Here is a 22,308-nt window from a genome sequence, read left to right as displayed (position 1 = left end):
AGGAACGCGTGGAGAGGGACCCCGAGCCCGCTCCGGCCGGGGTTTTCCATCCTCAGCCAGCGTCTCACACCCCGCGGCTCCTTCCCAGGGCCCGCATCTCCCTCCTCGGCACGGCTCGAGCTCTAATTACAGCCTGGGCTGGAAGCTCAGGAGGTTCAACCTGATCTGGGTGCCGGGGGGAGCCCAGACGGCCCCGGGGCACCCCGAGAGCCGCGACCCTGCTCGGCCGGGCGGGTCGGACCGGCCCTTCCCCAGCGCCGCCTGCCCACGGCCCCGTCTCCCCGGCGTGGATGCTAATCCGCCTGCTTCCCTTCCTTCTGGAAGTTTCCCTCTGGAAAAGGCGTTTTCAACCCAGCCGGAGCTTTTTTTTTTCCCAGCCGCTTGGGAGCGGGGTGTTGCGGAGGGGAAAATCCTCTGGCGCCTCGGCTTTGTCCCATCCTGGGATAAAATTTCCAGGGCCAGAAAAGCCTGGAATTTTCAGCAGGGATCATTTATGTTCCAACGCGTCTGTGCAGGGCGAGGGAACCCGCACATGATCCTGGGGATCATTTCCCACCTTGCTTTCCCATTCCCACCATCATTTCCCAACCGCAGCCTCCGTTTCCCGTTGCCACGGTGATTTCCCGGATAATTCCCAATCCCCACGAGGATTTCCCGTGATGATTTCCCATCCCCACCGATCGCTTCCCGCTCCCAACATGATTTCCCAGGGTATTTCTGGGTGCGGAGGTGATTTTCATTTCCGAGGGGAAGGGATGGAGAGTCGCTGGTGACCCTGCCAGGCTTGTGTGGTGCCCCCCTGCCCCAGTGGTGACTTTGGGGTGGTTTGGGGATGGTTTGGGGGTGGTTTTGGGATTTTTTTGGGGGTGGTTTTGGGGTGGTTTTGGGGTGGTTTGGGGATTTTTTTGGGGGGTGGTTTTGGGATGATTTTGGGATTTTTTTGGGGTGGTTTTGGGATGCTTTTGGGATGTTTTTTTGGGATGGTTTTGGGGTGGTTTGGGGATGGTTTTGGGATGCTTTTGGGATGGTTTGGGGATGGTTTTTTTGGGATGGTTTTGGGATGGTTTTGAGATTCTTTTGGGGGATGGTTTTGGGGTGGTTTTGGGGTGGTTTTGGGATTTTTTTTTGGGATGGTTTTGCGATGCTTTTGGGATGCTTTTGGGGTGGTTTTGGGATGGTTTTTTGGGGTGTTTTTGGGGTGCTTTTGGGATGGTTTTGGGATGGTTTTGGGATGGTTTGGGGGGTTTTTTTGAGGTGGTTTTGGGATGATTTTGGGATTTTTTTTTGGGATGGTTTTGGGATGGTTTTGGGATGGTTTGGGGGTGGTTTTGGGATGATTTTGGGATGGTTTTGGGATGCTTTTGGGATGCTTTTATCCTCTCCCTGACCCAAGGGACAACTGCTGCTCCCAGCTGTGCTTAAAGAACCCATGGGGCTGCTGGAAATTGTGGATATTGTGGGATAACTGTGGTTTCGGGGATGGGCACTGGTTCGGTGCCGGTTCGGTGCCGGTTCGGTGCTGTTCGGTGCCGGTTCGGTGCCGGTTCGGTGCCGGTTCGGTGCTGTTCGGTACTGTTCGGTGCCGGTTCGGTGCCGGTTCGGTGCTGTTCGGTGCTGTTCGGTACTGTTCGGTGCTGTTCGGTGCTGTTCGGTGCTGTTCGGTGCCGGTTCGGTGCCGGTTCGGTGCTGTTCGGTGCTGTTCGGTGCTGTTCGGTGCCGGTTCGGTGCTGTTCGGTGCTGTTCGGTGCTGTTCGGTGCCGGTTCGGTGCTGTTCGGTGCTGGTTCGGTGCTGTTCGGTGCCGGTTCGGTGCCGGTTCGGTGCTGTTCGGTGCCGGTTCGGTGCTGTTCGGTGCTGTTCGGTGCTGTTCGGTGCCGGTTCGGTGCTGTTCGGTGCTGTTCGGTGCTGTTCGGTGCCGGTTCGGTGCTGTTCGGTGCTGCGGTACCGTCTGTGACCGCTACGCGGCGCGAGAGCCCCCGGGTGCCGCGCGAGGGGCGTGGCCTCCATTGTGGGCGTGATCTCTTTCCCTGGTGGGCGTGGCCTAGCATTGTGGGCGTGGCCTCGCGATGCCCCCCGGTGCCCTGCGAGGCCGGGAAGTGACGTCACGCGCGGGCGCGACGCCGTCGCCATCATGGCGGGCAGGGGGGCCTCGCGCGTCCCGGAGCGGTGAGCGCGGCCCCGAGCGCGGCCCCGAGCGCGGCTCCTCCCGCCCGGGGGCTCCCGGGGGCTCCAGGCCGCTGGGAGGGAGCCGGGACCCGGCAGCGGCGGCGGGTGTCACATGGGTGTCGGGGGGAAGGGGCTCTGTGAGGGGCTGCAGGGTGTGAGGGTCTCTGGAGCTGCAGGGTGTGAGGGTCTCTGGAGCTGCAGGGTGAGAGGGTCCCTGAGCCAGGGGGGGATTTGGGAGTCCCCGGACCAGGCTCCTTCTTCCCAGACTGGGGTCAGTTTGAGGTCTCTGGGTTTGAGGGGTCCCCAGGACTGGGGGGAATTTGAGGGGTCCCTGGGCTGGGCAGAGTTTGAGGGGTCCCCAGGACTGGGGGGGAATTTGAGGGGTCCCTGGGCTGGGCAGAGTTTGAGGGGTCCCCAGAACTGGGGGGAATTTGAGGGGTCCCCAGGACTGGGGGGAATTTGAGGGGTCCCCAGGACTGGGGGGAATTTGAGGCTCCCTGGGCTGGGCAGAGTTTGAGGGGTCCCCACGGATCAGGGGGTGTTTGGAGGATCCCTGGACATCGGGGAATTGCGAGCATCCTCTCTCCTGGTGAATTTGTGATTCCCAAGCCGGGGGGTGATGTGTTCAGGGGTCTGGGGGTGTCTGGGGGGCTCGGGCCGGGGTCTCTGCCCCGGTTTCACACCCCCACGGGTGCAGGTGGACCGACTACATCCCGCTGGGCTGCAGGATGCCGGGCACGCGCTTCATCGCCTTCAAGGTGCCCCTGAAAAAGGTGAGGGGGGCACTTTGGGGGTGCTTAGCAGCTGTGGGGATTCCTTGAGAGAGTTCCTGAGGGTCACAGCTGGATTTTGGGGGCTCTGAAGGGGTCAGCTGGGCCAGGGGAGGCTCGGGCTGGACATCAGGGGGAATTTCTTCCTGAGAAGGGCAGTCAGGGTTTGGAACCGCCTGGGGAAGTTTGGGGTGCCCAGAGCTGGAGGTGTCCAAGGCAGGCCGGGATGTGGCAGTCTGGGCTGGGCACAGCTGGCTCTGGATGGTGTTGAAAGGCTTTTCCAGCCTCTGTGATTCCGTGTTTTTGATCTGTGGATCTGTGATTCCGTGTTTTTGAGCTGAATCCTTGGTTTGCAGCTTCCGCCTGCGGCGTCCGGGTGCGTTTCTCGCTGCGGGGTTTCACCGCGGTTAAAAGTCATCATTCACCCCTGGGAGCTCTCAGCTGAGCAGCCCCAAAGCCCTGAGGCTCTGAGCACGTCCCTGCCCATAAAACTGGATGAGTTTTAATCTCCTTTCCAGCCCAAACCACCCCGGGATTCAGTGACCAAACCCTGTTCTGCTTCAGCCGGTTCCTCTTGCCCGAGTCATCCAGCGCACTCCGGAGCAGGAGCCTCTCCCCACCCACCACAACGCCCCCAGATTCAATAACTGAACTCCTAAAACATCACTTCCCGCAGAGTTTCGAGCAGAACCTCCTGCCAGAAGAGAGATTTTCCCCTCGTGACCTGATCAGGAAGGTCAAGGAGCGGCAGGAGGAGCTGGGGCTGATCATCGACCTGACGTACACCACGCGCTACTACGGCCGCGAGGTCAGCGCTCACAAACCCGGGGGTTCTCCCCAAAAACAGCAGCCTGGCACGGTGGGAGGGCCTGGAATCCTCTGGCAGGCCAGTGGGGGGGTTTCTGATGGAACCCCCAACCCCAAGATCCTCTCTGAGCCAGCCCAAGGTTGGGAATGCTTTGCCTGGGTGGGCAGTCATGGGAAAGGTGTTGCAGCTTCAGTGTGTGCTCCATCCTCCCCAGGGAGAAAACAGAGCAAAGGAACAATCCAGAATGTTCTGGACAGAGCTTTGCTAAGCTAAAATTGCGTAGCTGCTCTTTGAGGCTCGGTGGGAAAATTCGTCATTCTGGTTTATTACCTGGGATTCTTTAATTAGGAAGAATCTTTGTGCTTTTTCTGGGAATGATTGAGGGTTTTTCCTGCAGGAGCTGCCCCCCACGCTGAGGTACTCGAAGATCCTGACCATGGGACGGGAGATCCCAAACAGAAGAACCATTCTGAGGTTCAATTACCTGGTGAAAAAGTTTCTGACAGACAACAGAGACAACGGTGAGCGTGGATCTCCCTGACTCTGCTGCTGCCGGGGTTTCCTTTCCCTTCTCTTGACGTGGGAATGTGGAGGCAATAAATTGGGATTTTCCTGCTGGAGGAATTTGGGTTGGCTCTGATAATCCAGGCCAGGATGGATGGGTTTGGAGCAGCCTGGGACAGCAGGAGGTGGCACTGGATGGGGTTTGAGCTCCTTTCCAACCCAAACCACTGCAGGATTCCGTGGTGATTTGGTAACTCTGGGATTATGCAGATGAGCTGCCAGGATTAACGAGCTGATGAATTGAGTGCTAATTAGGCAGAGCTACGATGATGTGGGTGGTTGTTTCTGTTCACTGATGGAGGGTTGGCTCGTTTTGGGGAGATTTGGGGAAGATTTTGGAGGAGAAGCAGCTGAACATGCCCTGTGTGTGTTCCAGATAAACTCATCGGGGTGCACTGCACGCATGGCTTGAACAGGACTGGCTACCTGGTGTGCAGGTGAGCTCTGCTGGCTCAGGTGAGCTTCAGTGGTGCCATTTCCAGCAGAAAACAAGAGAGGGGTGATTTCTGTGATCCCAGATTTACAGCTTTTATTAGGATGGGTGTTTTCAACCCAAAATTCACCATTAAATGCTGATCATTCTGGCATTTAAATAAAAGGTTTAAAACTTCCCCACTCTATTTTTTTTTTTTTTTTTTTAATTTTTTCCTGTTTAAATCATCACCAACCCGTGGGTGTTTTCATAATTAATTGTGTAATTAGGGATTTCTCGCTGCTGTGTGCAGGTACCTGATTGATGTTGAAGGCATGGAGCCAAATGCTGCCATAGAGTGTGAGTGTCCTGCTGGGGTGGGGAATGCTCAGGGAGCTTTGGGGTGGCTCCAGGGGGGGAGCTGTGCTTGGTGAAGGGGTTCAAACCCTTTTGGAGGGGTTCAAACGCTTCTGGGTGGGTCTCAAACCCTTCTGGGTGGGTCTCAAACCCTTCTGGGTGGGTCTCAAATCCTTTTGGAGGGGTTCAAACCCTTCTGGATGGGTTTCAAACCCTTCTGGAGGGTCTCAAATCCTTCTGGAGGGTCTCAAACCCTTTTGGAGGCGTTTCAAACCCTTTTGGAGGGGTCTCAAACCCTTTTGGAGGGGTCTCAAACCCTTTTGGAGGGGTCTCAAACCCTTCTGGAGGGGTCTCAAACCCTTCTGGAGGGGTTTCAAACCCTTCTGGGGGGATCTCAAATCCTTTTGGAGGGGTTCAAACCCTTCTGGAGGGGGTTCAAACCCTTCTGGAGGGGTCTCAAACCCTTCTGGAGGGGTCTCAAACCCTCCTGGGGGGGTCTCAAACCCTCCTGGGGGGGTCTCAAACCCTCCTGGGGGGGTCTCAAACCCTCCTGGGGGGGTCTCAAATCCTTTTGGAGGGGTTCAAACCCTTCTGGGGGGTCTCAACTGCTCAGCAGCCCCAAGGCTGACTCGTGTTGGGGTCACTCTGTCTCTCCCCAGTGTTCAACAAGTCTCGAGGGCATCCCATGGAGAGACCAAACTACATCCAGGATCTGCAGAGGAGAGCCCTGAAAAAGTGAGTCTGGGCGTTCCAGGAGGGAGGAGAGCTCCTGGAGGAGGTGATGAACCTCAGGGCAGCTCCAGGAGGGGAGGTGGGAGCTGGGGGAGCACGCAGGGAGAGCCAGGGCAAGGGGAAAACGGTTTAAAGTATTTTAAAATGGTTTAAAGCTCACAGAGGGCAGGGTTGGGCGGGATGTCGGGAGAAATCCCTCCCTGGGAGGCTGGTGATGGGCTGGGATGGAATTCCCAGAAAATCTGTGGCTGCTCCATCCCTGGAAGCGTCCCAGGTCAGGTTGGAGCAGCCTGGGATAGGGGAAGGTGTCCCTGCCCGTGGGATTGGGTGGGGTTTAATGTCCTTTCCAAACCATTCTGGGATTGGAACTGGCTGGAAAAACACCCAGACCCCCCTTTTGTGGGCAAGCAGGGATGGGAAGGGCAGGGATCCGTTGTGAAAGAGCTGATGTGACCACCCAGTGAGCGAAAAACTCAGTGAAAACATCTGGATTTCTCCTTAAAATTCCCTTCAAAAGCAGCTGTGAGCTGAAGAATTTGGGCTCAGACCTCTCCAGGAAAAAAGGCGGCGCCCCAGGCAGGCCCCAGAAGCAGCTGGTGAAGCAGCAGCCACCCCTGGCAGTGCCCAGGTAGGTGTTTTCCCCTTCTCCTGGAAAATTCCAGATGGATTTTTACAAGCTGCAGCTCAGCCAGCTGTGGGGGAAAAAAAAACAAAACTCTGGGAAAGGAGAGCCAAAACACCAGCGGTGAAGCTCTTGTAGGGATGGGATGACATCCTGGCAGGGTGGGAGCAGGATCCCAGAGGGGCTGGAATGTTCCTCAGCTGGAATCGTCAGGGAAATCTGGGAATTCCCAGGGAAATCCAGGAGTTTACAGGGAAACACAGGAATTTACAGGGAAACACAGGAATTTACAGGGAAATCTGGGAATTCCCAGGGAATCCCAGGAGTTTCCAGGGAATCCCAGGAGTTTCCAGGGAATCCCAGGAGTTTCCAGGGAATCCCAGGAGTTTCCAGGGAAACACAGGAGTTTACAGGGAAACACAGGAGTTTACAGGGAAACACAGGAATTCCCAGGGAAATCCGGGAATTCCCAGGGAAACACAGGAATTTACAGGGAAACACAGGAGTTTCCAGGGAAACACAGGAGTTTCCAGGGAAATTTGGGAATTTACAGGGAAACCCAGGAATTTCCAGGAAAATTCAGGAATTTACAGGGAAATCCAGGAATTTCCAGGGAAACCCAGGAATTTCCAGGGAAATTTCCAGGAGGGAGTTCCCCACCAGCTCTTTTTCGGGTGCTGACTCCCCAGTTTCCTTGCAGGAGTCCCAGCAGCTCCAGGAAGAAGCAGCAGCCTGGCCCCACGGCTCAGGGACAGCCCCAGGAGCCGGGCCACAGGCATGGGGCCCTGGGGCAGGGACAGCTGGAGCAGAAACAGCTGGAGCAGAAACAGCTGGAGCAGAAACAGCTGGAGAAGCTGGAGCAGAAGAAGCAGAGGAGGCTGGAGAAGAAACAGCAGAAAAAGCTGGAGAAGAGACAGCAGAAGAAGCTGGAGAAGAGACAGAAAAAGCTGGAGCAGCTGGAGCAGAATCATCTGGAACAAGGGCAGGATCATCTGGAGCAGAGGCAGCAGAAGAAGCTGGAGCAGAAGCAGCGGAATCATCTGGAACAAGGGCAGAAGAATCTGGAACAGAGGCAGCAGAGTTTTCTGGAGCAGAATTGCCTGGAGCAGAGGCAGCTGAGTTTCCTGGAGCAGAATCATCTAGAACAAGGGCAGAAGAAGCTGGAACAGAGGCAGCAGAAGAAGCTGGAGCAGAGGAATCTGGAACAGAGGCAGCAGAATTATCTGGGGCAGAAGAAACTGGAGCAGAGGCAGCAGAGTTACCTGGAGCAGAATCACCTGGAGCAGAGGAAGCAGAGTTACCTGGATCAGCCTTTCCTAGAGCAGAGGAAGCAGAGTTACCTGGATCAGAATCACCTGGATCAGACTTTCCCAGAGCAGAATCACCTGGGTCAGACTTTCCCAGAGCAGAATCACCTGGAGCAGAATTTCCCGGAGCACAGACAGCCCTGCACTTTCCCCCCCAAGAACTTTTGCCTTTCCCCACCCCTCAAGAAGCAGCACAAGGAGCTGTTCCCCACCCAGATCCCTCATCCCTGGCCGCCCCAGGAGCCCTCACCTGCCAGGAAACGCCGGCGCAGGAAACACAAACCGCGACAGCAGGAAATATCCTGACAACACCAGAGATTCCCACCAGCAAAAACCCTCCCAGGGCTGGAGGGGACAGCTGTGGCTCAGCCAGGAACTGGGTGTGGAGCAGCTGAACAGGGCTATTTTTTAAATCTGATTTCTTTTACTGCCCCCAGATGCTTTTACACGGAATTTTTTTAACGCGGTGCTGCGCAGAGTCCGACCCGTGAGGGGATGCAGGGAATAAAAATAAACACGGACTCAAGCAGAGCTGCAATAATCCTAAAGAAATCCTCAGGCATCCCTAGGGCTTTCAACAAAACGGGTTTTTGTTGATTTCCTCAACGAGAAACGGGATTGGGCCTGAAACACCAGATTTTTTTGTGTCTCGTTTTTACCCACTTTTGCTAAAGTAAATTTCCACGCTGTGCAAACTGCAGCCTGGGTGTGGAGCAGTCATTTTCCCGGAGGGGCCCGTGCACTCCGCGGGGGGTCGGGAGGGGCTCGCCCGGTTTTGGGGTGAAAACGGCCGGGTTTGGGCTGGGCCGGAGCGCGGCCTTTCCGCGGGCGCTGCCCCTTTAAGACGCGAGCTGTGACGTCATGGCGTACGGCGGAGGAAACGGAAGCGGCAGGGCGGAAGTGGGTGTGGGTGCTACGTACCCGGATGTTGGGGCGGTTTCTGATTGGCTGCCGGAAGCGAGGCTGGGCGGTGCTTCGGTGTGTGGGGAAGAACCCGGAAGTGCTGAGGGCAACCGGCGGCGGCGGGCGCGCCAGGTTCGGTCATGGCTGGGTCGGGGATGGGGAGGGCTCTGCGGGATGGGGGTCCCGACCTCTGCTGGGGGGGGACCCTTTGAGCATCGGGGGCGGCTCGAGCCGCCGGGACCGTGGTGCTGGGACCTCTCCGGAGATACCGCTCCGGTTGTGGGGAGGGGGGCCGGAGGGTCTCGTGTGGAGGCGCGGTCGGGGGGGTCTGGAATCTTCTCTGTAAGGAGGGGAAGCCGCTCCGCAGCGTTCCGGCTGTGCCGTATTCACTTTAGGAAGGAGAATTCCCGCCGGGGGTCTGGCTGTGGGAAGGGGGATCTGCTTTGGGCTGGGAGATGTTTCCCTCAGGACAGGGGGGTTCGTTCTGGGGCTCTGACCGGGCCATCTTTCCCCTCAGAACAGGGGATCCGGTCCGGCAGCTCTGACCGGGCCATCTTTCCCCTCAGGATGGAGGGATTCGTTCTGGGGCTCTGACCGGGCCATCTTTCCCCTCAGGACAGGGGGGTTCGTTCTGGGGCTCTGACCGGGCCATCTTTCCCCTCAGAACAGGGGATCCGGTCCGGCAGCTCTGACCGGGCCATCTTTCCCCTCAGGACAGGGGGGTTCGGTCCGGCGGTTCTGACCGGGCCATCTTTCCCCTCCCGGATTTAGAGGGGGGGTCCCAGGGTGTGAGTGGGGTCTGCTCTCCCTGTAAAGGACCGTGAGCCTTGGCAGGGATTATTCTGAGGAAGGGATTTGATTCCATGATTTTGTGATTGTGCGATTCCATGATCTCCATGATTCCACAATTTCCATGGTTCAGTGATTCCACGATTCCGTGACTGTGTGATTCCATGATTTGTGTGATTCCATGATTTCTGTGATTTTGTGACTGTGTGATTCCATGATTTGTGATTCCACGATTTCCGTGATTCCACGATTTCCGTGATTCCACGATTTCCGTGATTCCATGATTTTGTGATTGTGTGATTCCATGATTTTGTGACTGTGTGATTCCATGATTTCTGTGATTCCGTGATTTTGTGACTGTGTGATTCCATGATTTGTGATTCCACGATTTCCGTGATTCCACGATTTTGTGATTGTGTGATTCCATGATTTGTGATTGTGTGATTCCATGATTTTGTGATTGTGTGATTCCATGATTTTGTGATTTGTGTGATTCCACGATTTGTGATTGTGTGATTCCATGATTTGTGATTCCACGATTTCCGCGATTCCACGATTTTGTGATTTGTGTGATTCTATGATTTTGTGATTGTGTGATTCCATGATTTGTGATTTGTGTGATTCCATGACTTTGCAATTTGTGTGATTCCATGATTTGTGATTTGTGTGATTCCATGATTTGTGATTCCACGATTTCCGCGATTCCACGATTTTGTGATTTGTGTGATTCCATGATTTGCGATTTGTGTGATTCCATGATTTGTGATTTGTGATTCCATGATTTGTGATTCCACGATTTCCACGATTTTGTGATTCGCGTGATTCCATGATTTTGTGATTGTGTGATTCCATGACTTTGCGATTTGTGTGATTCCATGATCTGTGATTCCACGATTTCCACGATTTTGTGATTCGCGTGATTCCACGATTTCCCTGACTCCGCAATCCCTCCCCATTCCCTCTCCCCGCGGTTCCTGAGCCCTCCGCGTGTCCCCGCAGAGCCCGTCCCATGCGTGTCACCATGCCGGGCCCCGGCGGCGCCGGGCTGGCCCCGGAGGAGCGCGTGCGGCGGCTGATCCAGGTGGGGAGCAGCGTGGAGGTGAGCGAGGACATCCCCCCGCGCCGCTACTTCCGCTCGGGCGTGGAGATGCTGCGCATGGCCACCGTCTACCGCGAGGAGGGCAACCTGGAGCACGCCTTCATCCTCTACAACAAGTACATCACGTAAGGATGGGGGCTATGGGGGGCTGGCCATGGGGACACCGGGGGGTTTGGGGAGGTGGGAGAGCTCCACGGCTCTGGGTTGTGGTCAGAGCTCTGCTCCTGAGGGATTTGGGGTGCTGCAGTGGGTGGGATTGGCCAGGAGATGTTGGGAAGGTGAGGCACAGAGCCATAAGTGCAGCTCAGACAGGTCAGGGGGGGTTGGAAAGGCACAGATCCAGCTCAGACTGGTCAGGAGATGTTGGGAAGGTGAGGTACAAAGCCACAGAGGTGTTGGACAGGCACAAAGCCACAAATGCAGCTCAGACTGGTCAGGAGGGGTTGGAAAGGTGAGGCACAGAGCCACAGTGGGGTTGGAAAGGCACAGATCCAGCTCAGACTGGTCAGGAGATGTTGGGAAGGTGAGGTACAAAGCCACAGAGGTGTTGGACAGGCACAAATCCACAAATGCAGCTCAGACTGGCCAGGAGGGGTTAGAAAGGTGAGGTATAAAGTCACAGAGGTGTTGGACAGGTACAAATCCACAGATGCAGCTCAGACTGGCCAGGAGGGGTTGGGAAGATGAGGCACAAAGCCACAAATGCAGCTCAGACTGGTCAGGAGGGGTTGGAAAGGTGAGGCACAGAGCCACAGTGGGGTTGGAAAGCCACAGGTGCAGCTCAGACTGGCCAGGAGAGGTTGGGAAGGTGAGGCACAAAGCCACAGAGGTGTTGGACAGGAACAAATCCACAAATGCAGCTCAGACTGGTCAGGAGGGGTTGGGAAGGCACAAATCCACAGGTGCAGCTCGCTTGGGAAAGTTTCCAGAATCCATAATCCCAGAAAAGTTTGGCTTGGAGACCATCCAAGCCCAGGCAGGGTCACCTGGAGCAGGTGACACAGGGACTGTCACTGGGCACTGATGGGAGAGTCTGGCACCATCCTCTGGCACCCCTTTTTTTGTAGGTTTTTATTTGTAGGGTTTTCTTTGTAGGGTTTTTTGTAGGGTTTTTATTTATAGGGGTTTTTTTGTAGGTTTTTTTGTAGGTTATTTTTTTGTAGGTATTTTTTTTTGTAGGTTTTTTTTTGTAGAGTTTTTTTTTGTAGGTTTTTTTGTAGGTTTTTTTGTAGGTTATTTTTTTGTAGGTATTTTTTTTTTTGTAGGTTTTTTTTTTGTAGAGTTTTTTTTGTAGGGTTTTTTTTTTGTAGAGTTTTTTTTTGTAGGGTTTTTTTGGTAGGGTTTTTTTTTGTAGGGTTTTTTTTAGGGGGTTTTTTTTGGTAGATTTTTTTTGTAGGTTTTTTTTTCTCTAATTCTGTCCCTTGTGGTGTCACTGGTGTCCCCTGTGCTGTCCCCACTCCCCCAAAACGGTGTTGTCACCTCCATGGGCGTTTTCCCTCCACGTGCAGGGTTGCTGCCCCTTAAACCCAAGACATTTTTCTCTGATTAGCTTCCCTCCCCTCCTCACACTTGCTGAGCTTTTATGGGCATGGTGGCGACCGCTCTGCGAGCTGGGGAGTGTAAAAACCTTTGGGAAAGCTTCCAGGCCCCTTCAGGCAGCTGGGGCCAAAGGAGGAACTTCTTAACTAAACAAACGTTTGATTCTAGCAGCCAGAGGTTGTGCTCTCAAATACTCCTGGCATTTCCAGCCTGGAGGGTGCAAAACCTTCCCCTGCTGGGGTTTCACCTGAGCTCCTGGATTGCCCAAAGACAGGAGCTTAAAGGCAGCGTGGTTCCTTGCAGTGAAAGGTGGGAAGCTGGAGCTGGAGCAGAGGGTTTGATGTTTTCAGGGTGTCCTGAGCCAGAGAGCAGCAGGAGGCACTGGCAGCTCACTGCAGCCTCTCGTGGATTTGCTCTGCTCTCCCTTTCCTGGCAGCTGGGAGCGTTCAGGCTGGAGAGGAAAAGGCTCTGGGGAGACCTGAGAGTCCCTTCTGCTGCCTAAAGAGGGGTTATAAAAGGGAGAGGGACTTTTTGTACACAGGCAGAGAGTGGAGAATGGTGTTAAACTGAAAAGAAGGCAGGGATGGATGGGATATTGGGAAGGAATTCTTCCCTGGGAGGGTGGGGAGGGGGTGAGATGGAATTCCCAGAGAAGCTGTGGCCATCCCTGGATCCCTGGAAGTGCCCAAGGCCAGGCTGGAGCACCCTGGGACAGTGGGAGGTGTCCCTGCCATGGCAGGGGTGTCCCTGGGTGAGGTTTGGGGTCCCATCCCAGCCATTCCATGATTCTGTAACTATCTCCAGGGTTTTTAACACACGTCACCTTGCAAGCCTTTCCTTGCCTGTGCTCCTCAGCAGCTTCCCCTGCCGTGATCCAAGTGGGTTTTCCTTGAATCACCAGCAGGAACACTGGGGTTAATTCCTTAAAGCCAAATAAGAAGGGGGGAAAAAAGTAGTAAGTCACAACTTTGAGCCAAATAAGAAAGAAAAATAATAAGACACAACTTGTCTGTAATGTTGGGGCTCCTCATTTTGCTTGGATCAGCTCCAGGGACTCGTGGGGGCCTCGAGAGCCACCAGCTTGGCCTGGGCAGTGGAGCTGGGCTTAAAAATAAGTCCTGGCTGTGCTGCTCAGTGCCAAACAGCTGCTGCACTGGGCTTGGGAGCAGGCAGAGGTTTGAAGCAGCCCAAAACTCCTGGCTGTGGGAGGTTTTGGTCTTGCCAGGCCTCAGCAGGGCTGTCCATAGGGAACAGGAGCTGTTCCAGCCCCTTTTTCTGTCCCAATCCAGCCCTGCAGTTTCCCTCTGGCTGCCTGAGCCCTCCTCTCATCCTCCTGCCCAGTTTTTTCCCCCCCACTTCCTGACTTGTGGAAAGCCAGCTGTCTCTGCTGGTTTTTCCATCTTGCCCAGGCCAGCATCTGCTCTTAATCCTTCCTAATTAATCCCTTCCATTTTAATCTGGGAGCTGCTGGCAGCGCTCGGGGCCAAGCTTTTCCTGCTTGGTTTGTTCTGCTTTCCGTGGCAGAATTCCCTCGTTCCCTGTGCCTGGGACATCCTCCCGAAGGAGGGCAGGGATTCTGAGTTATCCCCAAAGCTCTGTGGATGCCCAGAGCCAGCAAAGCTCAGCTTGCAGGGGAGAAAGGCCTGGCTAAGCTCAGCCTGGTGAACTCGAGGTGTCTCAAGCCTGGGGAGCCTCAGAGAGCTGAGCCAGAGCGAGCTACCCATTGTTTGTGGGATTTTCTCCTTGTTTTAGTGCTTGTGGAACTCGTGGAAGGATCTCTTTGTGGCCTGCCAGCACTTTAAGGAGGCTTCTGAAATAGAGAAGAGAGACTTTTTTAGCTGGGCATTAACAAGGGGGAACAGCAGAGCTTTATCTTGGGTGTCAGAGAGAAATCCTTCCCTGGGAGGGTGGGCAGGCCCTGGCACAGCGTGCCCAGAGCAGCTGTGGCTTCCCCAGGATCTCTGGAAGCGCCCCAGGCCAGGCTGGACGGGGCTGGGAGCACTTTGGGCCAGTGGAAGCTGAGTGGGACGATGCTGAGCTCAGCCTTGATTTCCCTCCCCAAATCCAGCCCGGAATTCTCCCTCCTGCCTGGAATACCTGGGGTGCTCAGGCTGCAGAGCCCAGAGGTGCAGCAGCTGGGGCTGGTAACTTGCTTTTAGCTCAGCTGCAAGTTTTCCCTGGCCGAGGTCAGAGTTAATTTCCCCTCTCTGTCCCCGGGGAGCTCTGAGTCCTTGAGCTGGAATCCTGGGAATCCCAGGTGTGGGCAGGTCAGCAGACCAGGTTATTAATGGTTCTCTTCAAAACAAAGGTGTTATCCCTGAGGATCACCTCCAGAGGCCAGGTGGGATGAAAACCTGCGTGAATCCCTTGGGATCGAGGGAGATCCCCTGAGGATCACCTCCAGGGGCTGTTATGGGATGGGGGGTTCCTTCAGACAGCCAGACAGCCCCGAGCACAGGGAGCACAGGGATCCCCCAAAATGTCCAACACTGCCAAAATGTCCTCAAGTGCAGCTTCTTGTCCCGTTTTTTCCAGGCTCTTCATCGAGAAGCTGCCGCAGCACCGCGATTACAAAAGCGCCGTCATTCCTGAGAAAAGGGAGACGGTCAAAGTAAGTGGGGACGTGCTCAGCTCGTCCAGCTTGGGCTTCTGTGGCTCTGGGGTGAGCGAGCCACACAAATGTGGAGAAGTCTTGGCTTGGCCAGGCAGTTCTGACCCTTTGGGAGTTGAGTTCTGGGCCCCCTCACTCCAAGAAATCCACTGTGGGGTTGGAGCGTGTCCAGAGGTGGGAGTGGGGCTGGGGAAAAGGAGGATCAGGGGGAATTTCTGGCTCTGCACAGGAGGGGACAGCCAGGAGAGGGTCAGGCTCTGCTCCCAGGGACAGGAGGAGAGGGAGCAGCCTCAGGCTGGGCCAGGGGAGGTTTAAATTTGATAGGGAAATTAATTTCTTCCCCCAAAAGCATTGTCCAGTCCTGGCACCGGCTTCCACCATCCCTGGAAGTGTTTCAAAACACCTGGGGGACGTGGGTTAGTGGTGGACATGGAGGAATGGTTGAAGTCAATGACCTTGGAGGTATTTTCCAACCTAAACAATTCCAGGAATTCTCTTGAGTCACAATTTTGGGGGGTTCTTACCCCATTGCACTTGCACCGGTGTCCTGGTTAGGCCAGGACAACTGGGCTGGTGTCCAGTTTACCTCACGCTGAGCACTGGGGTGTCCTCTCTTCCCTCTTCAACTCCCCTGCTTTTTAAAAACCACTTTGGATGTCCAAAGTGTCCAAACTTTCCAGGGAATCCTCGGAGATTCCTCACGGCCACAAGGAGCTGCAGCTCTCTGCTCAGCGCTGACCACAAGAGGAAAGGACAGCACTGCCCGAGCTCTCACTCAGTGATTTTAGCGCTGGTTTTTGGCCTCCTGAGCTGCTCAGGTTTTGTTTTCCTTGCCCTGGGGGCTGGCCCAGGCTGAGGCTGTGTTTCCTCCCCCAGAAACTGAAGGAAGTAGCGTTTCCCCGAGCCGAAGAGCTCAAGGAGGAGCTGCTAAAGAGGTACGCCAAGGACTATGCTAAGTACAAGGAGCAGGAGGTGAGTGCCAGGAGACTTGGAGGCCTGTGCTCCCCCAGGAGCCCCTCAGCAGCTCCAGGGTTCCCCGAGTGCTCGGGAATGTCCAGTCTGGGTGGCCCCAACTTTTTCCAGGCTGTGGGTGACTCTGTCAGAGGTGTCCCTGACTCTTTTTCCCTCTGCATCCCTGAGCTGGGGCTGTTTGCTTGGTGCGTTCTCTCTGTCCCAAAAGCACATCCAGGTCTCACAGCCCAGGAACTCAGCGTGGGCAAAGATCTGGGGGGGTGTGTGGGGGTCACCTCTGTGCACACTCGTGTGTGTCTTTAGAGACAGGACAGAGGGACAGCAGCCTGGGATTGTAATTCCATGCAAGAGGGAGGGTAAAGCAGGGTGGTTTTCCTGCCCTTGGCCCAGCTGGCTCTGGATCTGGGCCCTGCAAGCTGAAGTTTCCTTGCAGAAAACGCTGTTTGCTGGTGACCTTTTAGGACCCAGCTGGGGCTCTGCAGAGGCTTCGTGTTCTGCCCCCCAGGCCGGTGTCCCCCCTTCTCTGCTCGTGTTCCCCCGTGCAGCAGGAGGAGGAAGAGTGATTTGCACCCACTTTGGCTTTGCAGCAGCAGCTGGAGGAGGAGAAGACCCGGGTAGCCCTGATGAAGCAGCAGCAGGCAGAGCAGGAGCAGTTCCACGCCTTCGAGGAGATGATCCGGCGGCAGGAGCTGGAGAAGGAGCGCCTGAGGATAGCGCAGGAGTTTGGGAAGCCAGAGCCAGAGTCTGTGGATGGACCCCTCATCCCTGGAGTGGAAAAGCCCCCAACAGATTCAATCCCAAAGGTTCCAGTCTCTCCAGTTCACCCAGCAAGTCCTTCAGCGGGAACTGTCCCAGCCAAACCTCCCGTTGTGGACAGATCTTTGAAGCCCAGTGCTCTGGGGAGCACGGAGAACAGTTAGTACCTCTTGGAGCATCCCTTCTCCCCTGCTGGGGCTGAGCCAAACACAGCCAACCTCTCTTGGAATTCCCTGATCCTGGCTCCATCCCTCCTGGAGGTTTGCTCTCCTGGCTGCTGTCCAGGGCTGGGGAGAGCTGTCTCCTCTTGGGAATGTGCCCTCCCTGCCTCTCCTCTGCTCTCCCAGGGTCTGCAGCCTGTTGGCCTTTCCTTGATCCTTGGAGATTGGGGTTTAGCTGCTGGCTGGGGGAACTGGATCCTCCTCCTGACCAAATTCCACTAAATGTGGTTCCAAAATACCCATTCAGACGTGTCCAAGGGCTGAGTCTTGCCCAGCAACACATCCTGTTTTAAATAACATTTCCTGAGGGTGTGTGGCTACATTTTTGCTAACAAACCACTCCTTTTGGCCCCCTGCTAGAGGATCCTTCCCCTCTCCACCTCCCTTTTGAGAGATGTCCCTTCTCCCCGTCCTTTATCAAGTGCCACCTTTCCCTGAGCCCGCCCCCGGAGGGAGACTTTATCTTCCCAGATGGATTTTCCTCCATTTCATCCCTTCAGACCCTGCCCTGAGGGACCTGCAGGGGTTCCTGACTGCGCTCACTGTGCTCCCCTCAGGTGCAGGCGTGGATGTCCTTCGCCAGGTCATCGTCCCCAGGGAGCTGTGCCAGAAGTTCCTGCAGCTGGCCGACGCCAACACGGTGCGGGGCGTGGAGACCTGCGGGATCCTCTGCGGGAAGCTGGTAAGGGAACACCCCCAGTGGAGACGCCCCAAAAGTGACACAGGGGCTGTTTGTCACCTGTTTGTCGCTTTGGAAGCGGCTCGAGGAGCCTGGAATTCTTCAGGGTGGTGTCAGGCTGTTAGGGATGGCGCGCCTCTCCCTTCCCTCCTTCTCGGGGTTTCCCCACCCTGAGTGAGCTGCCAGCCCGAGTCCCCATCCAGCTGCTTCTCTCCAGTGGTGACATTCCTGGTGACATTCCTGGCAGCTCCAGGCCTCCCTTGGCTGTCCCAGCTGGTGGCCCTCACGCAGGCAGGGCTGGCAGGACGCTTCTCCCCCAGACTTTGCGTGCCCCGGTTTTATTGGCGGCTCCAGCCCATCTGCCCTGAGTCACTCCCAGCAGTTTTGAAGCTTTGAAATGTTGTTTGATGTAGCAACCTCCTGCAGTCCAGCTGCTCCCAGACACGGGGGATGGTTTAGGGATGAGGCATCACCCCCTTTAGGGTGGGGAGCTGGGTTTGGGGGGTGTCCAGGGCTCCTCTGAGAAGGAAACGGGAGGAAAATCCCACAACTCCTTTGTCAGTGACCTGGAGCTGCACCTGCAGAGGGGTGGTGGATGCATCCACGGGCTTGTTCCAAGGTTTAGGAAATTCCCTCATGCCTGAGGATGGGATATCCTCCACGGAATGGGACATCCTCCATGTGCTGCCACTGCCTTGCAGATGAGGAACGAGTTCACCATCACCCACGTCATCGTCCCCAAGCAGCTGGGAGGCCCCGACTCCTGCACCACGGAGAACGAGGAGGAGCTCTTCGTCATCCAGGACCAGCATGGCCTCGTCACCCTGGGCTGGATCCATGTGAGTCTCCTTCCCTGGCTCTTCCCAGCCCCAAGGGGAAGGGCTGCTGAGGGAGAAGTTTTCTGGAGGAGATGGCAGGGGATGGGCAGCAGCCTCTGGTTGGGTTTCTCTCTCTGGTACAGTCTCATTCACTGCTCTGATGGGGAAATCCAGGCCTGGTTAAGGTTGGGGTCCCTTCCTAAAGCATCAAACCCTTTGAAAGGGAGGGAGGAAAGGTTTAGATGAGATTATTGGGACAAAACTCTTCCCTGTGAGGTGCTGAGGCCCTGGCCCAGGTGCCCAGAGCAGCTGTGGATCCCTGGAAGTGCCCAAGGCCAGGTTGGACAGGGCTTGGAGCACCTGGGACAGGGAAAATTGTCCCTGCCATGGCAGAGGTGACACTGGATGGGCTTTAAGGTCCCACCCAGCCCAACCCATCCTGGGATTCTCTGGAGGTGAGACCTTGGACATGAAGCTCTTGTTTCCTCCAGCTAAAAGCTGGCTCTGTGGGGCACCCCTAGCTCCTTTCCCAGAGGGACACATCTCCCACGCTGTGTCCCTGTGCTGCTCTGCTGTGAGCTGTGCCAGCTGCAGGCTCCTCCCCTGGCTGTCCCCACAGGGCCAGTCGGATCCATGCCAAGCAAAGCTGAGTAATCTCTGGAAAGCAGCAGCTGCCTGAGGGCTTGGGCAAGGAAACGCTGCTGCTCCTGCTCCGTGCAGGGTGGCTGCTCCAGGGCCAGCCCTGCAGTGACAGCCCTGGCACATTTGGGGACACTCTGCAATTCCTTTGAGCCTCCTGCTGGTCTTGGCAAAAGTAAAAAAAAAAACCCAAGCAGCAAAAGGAGAGAGAGCTGTCAGCAGGAGCTGGGTGAGGTGTCTGGGGTTGTGCAAGCCTACGTGGGATGGGGTGTCCTTCGTGGGATGGGATAATCCTCCATGGATTGGGGTGTCCTCCATGGATTGGGGTGTCCTCCATGGATTGGGGTGTCCTTCGTGGGATGGGATAATCCTTCATGGATTGGGATAATCCTCCATGGATTGGGATAATCCTTCATGGATTGGGGTGTCCTCCATGGATTGAGGTGTCCTCCATGGATTGGGGTGTCCTCCATGGATTGGGATAATCCTCCATGGATTGGGGTGTCCTCCATGGATTGGGGTGTCCTTCATGGAATGGGGTGTCCTTTGTGGGATGGGGTGTCCTCCATGGATTGGGGTGTCCTCCATGGATTGGGGTGTCCTCCATGGATTGGGGTGTCCTCCATGGATTGGGGTGTCCTTCATGGATTGGGGTGTCCTCCATGGATTGGGGTGTCCTCCATGGATTGGGGTGTCCTTCGTGGAATGGGCTGTCCTTCGTGGGATGGGATAATCCTTCATGGATTGGGGTGTCCTCCATGGATTGGGATAATCCTCCATGGATTGGGGTGTCCTCCATGGATTGGGATAATCCTCCATGGATTGGGGTGTCCTCCATGGAATGGTATAATCCTCCATGGAATGGGGTGTCCTCCATGGATTGGGGTGTCCTGGAATGCTGTGGCTGTCCCTGGGATGTGCTGAGCCCCAGGAGCTGCACTCCAGTGGCCTGCAAGGACGTTGTTGTGGCTTCAAGGTGTGATTTCTCCCGGGATGTGGCAGGAACCTAGAGCTCCTTTTGTAGGTAATTCCAAATGGAAAAGAGGAGCACACGTTTCAGGACAGTCCAAAAATAAAATAAAGGGGCTACAAGAGAGCTGGAAGGGACTTGGGACAAGAGACAGGACAAGGGGGAATGGCTTCCCACTGCTAGGGGCAGGTTAGATGGAAGGAATTCTACCCTGTGAGGGTGGAGAGGGGCTGGGATAGAATTCCAGGCTGCCCCTGGATCCCTGGAAGTGTCCAATGCCAGGTTGGACAGGGCTTGGAGCAGCCTGGGGCAGCAGCTCTGGATGAGGTTTGAGTTCCCTCCATCCCAAAGCATTCCACAATTCCACAATTCCTCGAGTTCCCCAGGCGTGTGCCCTGCGAGGAGCTGAGTTTGAGATCCCTCCATCCCAAAGCATTCCACAATTCCACAATTCCTCGAGTTCCCCAGGCGTGTGCCCTGCGAGGAGCTGAGTTTGAGGTCCCTCCATCCCAAAGCATTCCACAATTCCACAATTCCACAATTCCACGGATTCCCCAGGCGTGTCCCCTGCGAGGAGCTGAGTTTGAGGTCCCTCCATCCCAAAGCATTCCACAATTCCACAATTCCACAATTCCTCGAGTTCCCCAGGCGTGTGCCCTGCGAGGAGCTGTGTCTCCTCTGCCACAGGATCCCCTCGGCAGACAGGATCCCCTGGGAGGGTTTTCCCAGCCTGCTGTGACAGCCGTCCCCGTGTCCCTGTTCCAGACCCACCCCACCCAGACAGCCTTCCTGTCCAGCGTGGACCTGCACACCCACTGCTCCTACCAGATGATGCTGCCGGAGTCCATCGCCATCGTGTGCTCTCCCAAATACCAGGAGTGAGTATGGATTGCAGGGGTGAGGGCTGGGGAGGCTCTTCCCACACACCTTTCCTCTCTCAGGTCCCTGGCACAGAGGGGTGGAATGTCACAGTGTGACTGGACAGCTCCCGTCAGCTGTGGCTGGCAGGGCTTGTCCACCCCTGGCAGGAGGTTCAGAGGTGGGGACAGGAGCTGGGGTGTCCCTCAGTCCCAGCCCCAGAGGTGTCCCAGGGAGGTTCAGAGGTGGGGACAGAAGCTCCTGAGGAGCTGGGGTGTCCCTCAGTCCCAGCCCCAGAGGTGTCCCAGGGAGGTTCAGAGGTGGGGACAGGAGCTCCTGAGGAGCTGGGGTGTCCCTCAGTCCTTGCTCCAGGTGAGCAGTCCCAAAGGTGCCCCAGGGGATGTGGCAGGAGGTTCAGAGCTGGGGAGAGGAGTTCCCCAGGAGCTGGGGTGTCCCTCAGTCCCTGCTCCAGGTGAGCAGCCCCAAAGGTGCCCCAGGGAGGTTCAGAGGTGGGGACAGGAGCTCCCCAGGAGCTGGGGTGTCCCTCAGTCCCAGCCCCAGAGGTGCCCCAGGGGCTGTGGCTGGGCCTGCAGAGGCTGCAGCCACAGAGCTGCTGTTCCTCTGCTCCAGGACGGGGTTTTTCAAGCTGACGGAGCATGGCCTGGAGGAGATCTCATCCTGCCGGCAGAAGGGGTTCCACCCACACCCCAAAGACCCCCCTCTCTTCACGGTGAGCTCCGTGGGGGCTGTGGGGAGGGGACTTGGTGTGTTGGACACTGCACTTGGGTTAAATCAGGAGGCTCAGCCTGGCAGGGTGGAGGTGCAGGAGCTTCCCAAGGTTTTCCAGCTGTTGGAGGTGGGATGCAGAGCTCCTGGGCTGCAGGAGCAGGGTCAGGCAGCAGCCCAGGAGATTCCCAAGGATTTTCCAGCTGTCAGAGGTGGGATGCAGAGCTCCTGGGCTGCAGGAGCAGGGTCAGGCAGCAGCCCAGGAGATTCCCAAGGTTTTCCAGCTGTCAGAGGTGGGATGCAGAGCTCCTGGGCTGCAGGAGCAGGGCCTGGCAGCAGCCCAGGGCTGTCTGAGGGGGGATTTGTGATTTTGTGCCTGTGCAGGCAGGGCCAGCAGTCGGGGTGATCCAAGGAACTGGATCCAAGGGCAAATCTCTGGCTGCAGGATGTGTCAGGAGGTAGAGGAGACTCACCTGAGCTGTGGGAACATCTGAATAACCCCCGTGTCCCCTCCTCTCCTCTCTTCCAGACCTGCAATCACGTGTCAATAGTGGAGAGAGACGTGGTGATGATGGATCTCCGATAAAGCTCTTGCCTTGTCCCTTCACGGGAGCCACCCACCCTCCTTTTTAGGCCTAGGGAATCGGTTTTCTCCTCCTGTAGCAGATGATTTCTACGGTGTAGTGATCCCTCCCCTCCCTCCCCCGTGGTGGAATCGGATCCCTGCCCTCAGGAACCTCAGTGCCTGCTGTGGGGCTGGCAGAGGGGGCCGGGGCTGCCAGAGACAGAAACCAACACTAAAAGCAATTGTTGAACTCTAATCCACTCCCCACCAGCCTCCTGGGGAGCTTCCCCGTGACCCTGAGCTGTGGAAACCTCTTCAAGTGCTTCTGGGACTCACCCAGTTTGACCCATGCCCTGTTTTTGTCCCTCCTTCCGGGCTGCTCGGTCTCAGCTCCCAGGAGCAGATAAATCTTTGCTGTGCTTTCAAA

At 56.1% G+C, this 22,308-nt stretch overlaps 2 protein-coding genes and 1 long non-coding RNA gene across 18 annotated transcripts; all 3 read left to right on the top strand.

Moving 5' to 3' along the window:
* Window positions 1–1,982: 1,982 nt before the first annotated feature.
* Window positions 1,983–8,436, top strand: DUSP11 (dual specificity phosphatase 11). 13 transcript variants are annotated; one of them, XM_086865482.1, is made up of 10 exons: window positions 2,068–2,164; window positions 2,862–2,937; window positions 3,611–3,742; window positions 4,140–4,263; window positions 4,683–4,743; window positions 5,032–5,078; window positions 5,735–5,810; window positions 6,328–6,435; window positions 7,130–7,738; window positions 7,809–8,436. In XM_086865482.1, exons 1-10 carry the CDS (start codon window positions 2,130–2,132, stop codon window positions 8,146–8,148), a joined length of 1,608 nt encoding a protein of 535 aa, XP_086721608.1. In that variant the 5' UTR covers window positions 2,068–2,129; the 3' UTR covers window positions 8,149–8,436. The 13 variants fall into 13 exon arrangements, with proteins under 13 accessions (XP_086721611.1, XP_086721613.1, XP_086721608.1 ...); XM_086865481.1 differs by having other exon boundaries at window positions 6,325–6,435; XM_086865483.1 differs by having other exon boundaries at window positions 2,096–2,164; window positions 2,892–2,937.
* A 191-nt stretch (window positions 8,437–8,627) lies between these two features.
* Window positions 8,628–22,308, top strand: STAMBP (STAM binding protein). 4 transcript variants are annotated; one of them, XM_023940830.2, is made up of 10 exons: window positions 8,628–8,771; window positions 10,428–10,652; window positions 14,602–14,677; window positions 15,554–15,649; window positions 16,237–16,564; window positions 17,184–17,308; window positions 18,007–18,144; window positions 20,498–20,610; window positions 21,221–21,320; window positions 21,846–22,308. In XM_023940830.2, the coding sequence occupies exons 1-10, from the start codon at window positions 8,662–8,664 to the stop codon at window positions 21,900–21,902; spliced, it is 1,368 nt and encodes a 455-aa protein (XP_023796598.1). In that variant the 5' UTR covers window positions 8,628–8,661; the 3' UTR covers window positions 21,903–22,308. The 4 variants fall into 4 exon arrangements, 3 of the variants coding, with proteins under 3 accessions (XP_023796598.1, XP_023796600.1, XP_086721619.1); XR_015279760.1 differs by having other exon boundaries at window positions 8,685–8,771; window positions 18,007–20,120; window positions 20,291–20,610; XM_023940832.2 differs by having other exon boundaries at window positions 8,685–8,771; window positions 16,240–16,564.
* On the top strand, window positions 18,400–18,964 carry LOC147648941 (uncharacterized). The gene is made up of 2 exons (XR_015279761.1): window positions 18,400–18,578; window positions 18,743–18,964. It is a non-coding gene; the product is annotated as an uncharacterized LOC147648941 (long non-coding RNA).

This window comes from Cyanistes caeruleus, chromosome 29, assembly GCF_971803275.1.
Source record: "Cyanistes caeruleus chromosome 29, bCyaCae1.hap1.1, whole genome shotgun sequence".
Lineage (NCBI taxonomy): Eukaryota > Metazoa > Chordata > Aves > Passeriformes > Paridae > Cyanistes > Cyanistes caeruleus.
This window is presented reverse-complemented; position numbering and strand designations above follow the sequence as displayed.

Bases quoted from the DNA above. Each gene is read 5' to 3' on its own strand.
- DUSP11 (XM_086865480.1), top strand. From the start codon at position 2,784: ATGTGTTCAGGGGTCTGGGGGTGTCTGGGGGGCTCGGGCCGGGGTCTC. The intron at 2,938-3,452 runs GTGAGGGGGGCA...TCTCCTTTCCAG, and splicing joins TCAAGGTGCCCCTGAAAAAG to CCCAAACCACCCCGGGATTC. The intron at 6,436-7,129 runs GTAGGTGTTTTC...GTTTCCTTGCAG, and splicing joins CCACCCCTGGCAGTGCCCAG to GAGTCCCAGCAGCTCCAGGA.
- STAMBP (XM_023940830.2), top strand. From the start codon at position 8,662: ATGTTGGGGCGGTTTCTGATTGGCTGCCGGAAGCGAGGCTGGGCGGTG. The intron at 10,653-14,601 runs GTAAGGATGGGG...CGTTTTTTCCAG, and splicing joins CTCTACAACAAGTACATCAC to GCTCTTCATCGAGAAGCTGC. The intron at 16,565-17,183 runs GTTAGTACCTCT...TGCTCCCCTCAG, and splicing joins TCTGGGGAGCACGGAGAACA to GTGCAGGCGTGGATGTCCTT.